Source organism: Lactuca sativa, chromosome 5, assembly GCF_002870075.4.
Source record: "Lactuca sativa cultivar Salinas chromosome 5, Lsat_Salinas_v11, whole genome shotgun sequence".
In the NCBI taxonomy this organism is placed as follows: domain Eukaryota; kingdom Viridiplantae; phylum Streptophyta; class Magnoliopsida; order Asterales; family Asteraceae; genus Lactuca; species Lactuca sativa.
Genome location: NC_056627.2, coordinates 287,770,357 through 287,776,775, shown reverse-complemented (window position 1 = coordinate 287,776,775; position 6,419 = coordinate 287,770,357). Strand labels below are relative to the sequence as shown.

The 6,419-nt window shown below is 32.5% G+C and overlaps 1 protein-coding gene across 1 annotated transcript; it reads right to left on the bottom strand.

Annotated features, from left to right (window-relative positions):
• Positions 1 to 349: 349 nt before the first annotated feature.
• LOC111910063 (uncharacterized) lies at positions 350 to 1,042 on the bottom strand. Its single transcript, XM_042902122.1, has 2 exons — positions 665 to 1,042; positions 350 to 571 (listed from the first exon to the last, which is right to left on the bottom strand). The coding sequence occupies exons 1-2, from the start codon at positions 1,040 to 1,042 to the stop codon at positions 350 to 352; spliced, it is 600 nt and encodes a 199-aa protein (XP_042758056.1).
• Positions 1,043 to 6,419: the final 5,377 nt, after the last annotated feature.

Sequence of the window (6,419 nt, the reverse complement as noted above, 5' to 3'; positions counted from 1 at the left end):
CCTTTTCTATTGACACTTGACGCTAGTTATATCAAGAATGATGTTTAATTTTGGGAAAATGACTTAAAAAGGTAACGAAGTTTCAAAAGTGTACAAAAAAGACCATTGTTGTTTTTTTTTTGTACACAAAATACCATTTTACCGGCTATTGTAGATTATTCGGTTTCCAAATGTTCAAAAAATATCATTGTTGTTTTTTTAGTACAAAAAATATCATTAATGTTACTGTTTGTACACAGAATACCAACAAAATACATATGTGTTCAACTAAAACATTGTGGTAACCAGGTACTTCAGGTAAATAGGATGAGAAGAGCGTAATCAGCAAGTGCTTGTTTGATGAGATTGTTTAATTTTTGTTGAAATTATTGGAAAAGATCTTACTTCCACCGTATGATCCGCCGAACAATATTACAGGTGACGCTTCGGCTGACAAATTTCTCTTCAAATTGGTGATGAGAAGAGCGTAATCAGCAAGTGCTTGTTCGGCTGTTAGATAGACTAAAGTAGAAGCGTTCTTGTATGCCTCTTTCTGGCTTCCATATGGCATCGATTCACCATAATATCGATGCTAGATCAAATCACGTAGCTTTTGATAAAATTGTATTATTAAAGGTCTGCAAGTGAAGAAATTAATGTAGAGCAGAGTGATTAGGGCTTTTACTTCGGGGAAGATGACCATGGCACCAAAACGAGGGGCGAGTTCCCAAACGAAGTCGGTGTTGGCAGCGAACCATTCGATGTCGCCTTCATTGCCGCAATAAAGGAAGATTGGGCCCAAACGATTAGGGCCTGCGCCCACCCAGTGATCGGAGTTGATGAGATAATGTTGTTGGAACTTGGGAAGATCATTGAAGCTGAAATGATCAAGAGTTTGATCAAAGTATCGTGTCTCGTAAGTGTACTTTGGTTGAACAAGAATGTTTTGGGTTTTGAGAAGCCGTGGGGATTTGCCGAGAAACGGAGGTGGCCGGTGAGATTCTGGTGTTGATGAAAGTAGGCAGATGATTAGGAGGAAGAATAAGAAAAAGGGTTTTGCCATGGTGGTGAAGGGTGGCGATGAAGAACAGTAGTGGCCAAAGTGAAGTGGATGATTCTTTATAAAAAGTAGCTAAATTTCCATTACATTCAAAGAAAGGAAAATGACTTAAAAAGGTAACATAGTTTAAAAAATATACAAAAAAGACCATTGTTTTTTTTTAACACAAAATACCATTTTATCGGCTATTGTAGGTTACCCACAAGTTTTTATTTGAACACATGTGTATTTCATTGGTATTTTGTGTATAAAAAATATACTTTAATGGTATTTTGAGTACTAAAAATAAAACAATGATATTTTTTTGTGTATTTTTGAAACTTCATTACCTTTTTAAGTCATTTTCGCCACTAATTATCAATGTCTTTGTTTTATTTGTACTTCATTAGGTCTATACAGTTCCTCAACATAGATCGGACAATTTTTCAATCATGGAAAATAAACATGAATCCTTTACAAGAATTCAATAACAAGTATGTCCCTTTAATCCATAAATCTTGTGCAAAACAAATAACAATCATTCTATGTATAATCTACTAATTTTTCCTGTAAAGACATACATGATCCTCTTATAAAAATACTCCAAACAAAACTCAAAGTCAAACTCGTCTTTCCGCACAAAAACACCAAAACTCATTTGGTAGTGTGCTGCAATGATGGCTAATGATAATTATGAAATGCCACACCTTTTGGGTCGGTCATCGGTGGCCACTTCCTAATGACATGAAAGTAGGAAACATGTTCAGGGGTGACCGGTGAGATAATTATTAAAGTAAATTTATATTATTTTTAATTTAAAGTGTAATGCATATGTATTTTCCCAGTATTGCTTTTGAGCTATGATTTTATTAAAATAAGCGTTTATTTAAAAATTATTTAAAAGTCCTTCTCTTAAGTTTTAATTTTAACTCATTTGATTTTTTTGATCGAACAATTATGGTGTGGATTGTTTTGAACTCATGAACAAAACTCAACAGTAATTCGATTAGCATCAAAGGTGCCAACCATTGACATTCTGTTTTTAGCATTACCAACTTCCCCTGCATCAAGAGAACCATAATTCAGAAATTACCAACAAAGAACAGCAATGCGGTTTATGAAATCAGCTCCCTTCCTTTTCCTAATTGCTTTCGCTCATATGTAAAAAAAAAACAAAAACAAAAAAAAAAAACAAAGGTTTCTCATTGTAAGCTGATAACAAAATAAAAGAATAAGGCTAGGGTTTATTATCGATGGAAAAGTTAGTTACAGTGAAAAGGAAAAGTGAGTTACAGTGAATAGAAAAACCGTTTAGGGTTAACCTAGCTAAATGACTAAATATATATTTAATATAAAAATAACTTTATATATTATATTATGCTAACATTTTCCATCAAACTCACAATATAATATCAATAAATAGACCTGGCAAAATCTGGCATGACACGACAACCCGGCACGAACTCGACACGAAGTTAGCGGGTTAGGGTCAAAGATTTCGACCCGTTTATATATACGGGTTGACATGACACGACACGATAATTAAACGGGTAGGGTTAGGGTCAAGACTTTCAACTCGAAGATGACCCGTTTAATTATATATATATATATATATATATATATATATATATATATATATATATATATATATATATATAGGGTTAGTTTATTTTGTTTTTACTATCTATTGTGTGCCCGTGTGATTGATTCTGGACCAATCATTTTAGTTATTTTAAGAAAGTAATTAATGCATATTACATGTTGAAGATATAATAGGTATTAATTACATCTTCAGCATTTAATATGCATTAATTACTTTCTTAAAATAACTAAAATGATTGGTCCAGAATCAATCATACGGGCACACAATAGATAGTGAAAACATTTGAACCTAACTCTTTCTCTTTCTCTCTCTCTCTCTCTCTCTCTATATATATATATATATATATATATATATATATATATATATATATATCATATTTTTATAAATATTTTCAATATTATACATTTGTAGTGGTCAAAATTCAAGAACTAAAAGTAAAATTTAAAATTTCAAACTGACTTAATTTTACTCCTCCTCACTACCTATCTCATTTGCTTCCTAACTCTAACTCTTTCCATTTTGCTTTCTAAACTTACTACTACCTCCGTCCCATATTTATTGTCCAATTTAAACTTCTGAAGTCTTTATTCTTTAAATTTGACCTTAAATATTTTTGTTTTTGATATATAACACTTAATGCAAAATATATGAATGGATTATGTTTTAAATGTCTTTTCATTATTATAAGTTTTATCAAGTAATTTATAACATAAATAAAAATATTTAAGGTTAAAGTAGAAAAATAAAAACTTCAAAAGTCAAAAAATGAGCAATAAATATGGGACGGATGGAGTATAATTTTTTTTCCCTTCCACCTCCCACCTCCCAACTCCAGCATTTCACTTTTTCATTTTTTTCCTCCATGACTCTTATTCTCAACATTTAAAATGTTTCAACCCGGCATGCCACAACATATATATAAGATTTAAACCTTAACCCGAAACCCGACACGAAAATAAACGGGTTGACACAACACGACACGATAATTAAACGGGTCGGATTAGGGTCAAGCACTCTCAATCCGTTTAATGTCTTGACACGACACGAACCCGACACGACACGACACGTTTGCCAGGTCTATCAATTAACATTGAGAGTATATATGTCAAATACCAAGTAAAAACAAGAGGCTAGTTGGGCTTTCGTGAAATATTGACAATCTACAAGACTAATCAAACATATGGTAGCAAGATGGTTCCTAGCTATAGATAATGGCGAGGGAAATGAAAATCAATCGAAATATGTTTTTGTTAGATTGGGTGTCTAAGCTCATAACTATTTTGGTATGTATTTGACCCGATTATGAGCATGATCCTTTTGGATTGTCTTCACCTTAGCAACTGATAGGATGAATTATGGAGAAAGAGGATTAATTATGATTTATTAATATATTATGTGAATAATATATTAAAAGAGAAATCATATTATTTAATTAATATTGATCAATAATTAATTTAGAATTAGTTTTGTGGTCAAAATAGATTAATTAAGTCAATGGGACTGATAATGTAATTATAAGATAGTTACAACGTTGGGCTTAGGATCCATAAGGAAGCAATGGGCGAATTCTATATGAGAGTCCATATAGAAATCGTCCAAGGGGCCTTCTGGAAGGATCCTTTGGGTTGCTTAAGGACTAAGCAACTGGATTAGGGTTTTGACTTAAACCATAATTACTCAACTATATAAGGAACCCTTGGGCATGCCAAAATCGGCCACTAGAATAAAAACCCTAGAAGGATTCCATAGCCGATTTTGAGCCTCTCCTCTCTCTCTCTCTCTCTCTCTCTCTCTTGTTCTTCCTTGTTGATAGTGGTGTTTGTGACTCCATTAGATGTGCAACATTTGAGGCACTAGGATTTCAGAAGTCAAGATAAAAAAGGATTGGGATTGTTATTGCTACATAACAATCAATGTAATGTTTCTAACCCTAATCATATGCCAATTTCGAATTATATGCTAGTTCATAGGGTTTATTGCTTTGGTTTTCAATGTTGTATGTTCAAATTAGAAAAAACCTAGATCAAAGCAATTAGGGTTGCATGAACACCATAGGAATGATTTTATGCGCATAACCCATCAGTGGTATCAGAGCCTAAGTCGTTTTTCTAGTTAAATAGATGCAAAAGTGAACTGTCAAAGGATCAAAAAGTCGAATTTTTTATGTCTGTGAAGCCGACTCGGCGAGCCATCAGTGGACTCGACGAGTTGCATGAACTCGGCGAGTCCAGGGTGCTGTTGACGGGATTTTCGATTTTTTAAGCAGATCTTGTTAAGGATAATTACCAAAACTCGTTTTTATTGCCTAAAAACGATTTTTTATGTTTGGAATGATTATCCTTATCAAAATTAACGGTTTTGGTTAAATTTGGATAATATAGGATTATTATAATTCAAATATTTGACCTAGTAAGTTTGAAAAAAGTTTCAATTTACACCCTAGGGGTTTATAGTTTAAATTTGAACTTAAAAGTTTTAGTTTTTAAAATTTAAATAGTTAAACCCTAATATTTTGAAAGGTTTCAAAATTTGTCCTCAAGTTTTGGAATTTAAAATTTAATTAAAATGTATTAATTTTGAAACATTAAATTCTAAAACCCTAGTGTTTTGAAAAGTTCAAATTACACCCTTATGGATTTTATTAAATTAATTAAATGTTTAATTAAAAGTGATAATTAATAAATCCATAATTATATGGTTTAAGTTAATTAAATTAAAAGTCTAATTTATTAGTAGATTAAACCACTCAGTATTTTAAAAGTGTAAAATACACCCTTATACTATATAAAATTAAAAGTTTAATATTATATATGTATAAGTAAATGTCAGTCTTACCGTTAGTTGGTCTCATTCACGAAGCTGGTCTATAAGGGTGTTTAAGGAAATTACCTATAAAATGGCGATTAAATGAGTGTCCACTCTCACCCACCACACTCTTAATTAGTGGAGGGTCGTTAGCCAAACGGGTAGGATAGGACACAAACTTTCATTATAAGTATAATGAAATACGAAGTAACTAAATGTTTTTATAAATTCCCAAATCTTAGTTACTGATATGTGTATTTTTATACCTACTTTTATATATCATATCTTAATATTGTAGCCTTTATTATTCTTATTTAGAACTAAAAGGTACTTATAATGCTTTGAATTATAATTTACAGCTATTAGTTGTTGATAGAGCTGAAGAGAAAGGATTGGAACAAAAATCGGGCTTAGAAGCAAAAAGAAAGAAAGATTCCCGAAGGCTGCCATTACGCCCATCGTAATATCATCTACGATAAGCGTAATGCTGAGATGACCACTACGCCCAACGTAAATAATCGTACACCCGTACACCCAACGTACTGGGCAGGTGTCCGGACTTCCTAATCGCGATGGGATTCTTTGTACGCCCCGCGTACGTAAGTCGGTTCCAAAGTTATAAATAGTGAATATCGGCCACCAGAAGGGATATTTCTACTACCATCGATCCTTAGTCGACAAGTAACATATATTTGGCCGTTTTGAGGATCTAGAAGACGGTTGGAATGCCGTTAAGCTGACAGGAGCGAAGATCTAAAGAATTAGAGAGCGGATTTGTGTCGGTAATCATGTGGTTTGTTATCGTGACCATGTGTAGCATTCCACTATGATACGATTATGCTTTTACTTTTTGATTTTGGTATCAAAACCATTTGCTTTGAGTTTATGATTAGATAAAACCTTGATTCATGGATTAATCGTTATATTGGATTGTTTTGTTTATGTTTAATTTATCTTGTCAAGCTTGTTAAAAGTGTTGGAATAGTGTCTAAG

What these genes read in the sequence shown, in the direction of transcription:
- LOC111910063 (XM_042902122.1), bottom strand. Translation starts at nt 1,042, where the DNA reads ATGGCAAAACCCTTTTTCTTATTCTTCCTCCTAATCATCTGCCTACTT. An exon ending in CCATGGTCATCTTCCCCGAA is followed by an intron (nt 572 to 664) that starts GTAAAAGCCCTA and finishes GATTTGATCTAG; the next exon opens with CATCGATATTATGGTGAATC.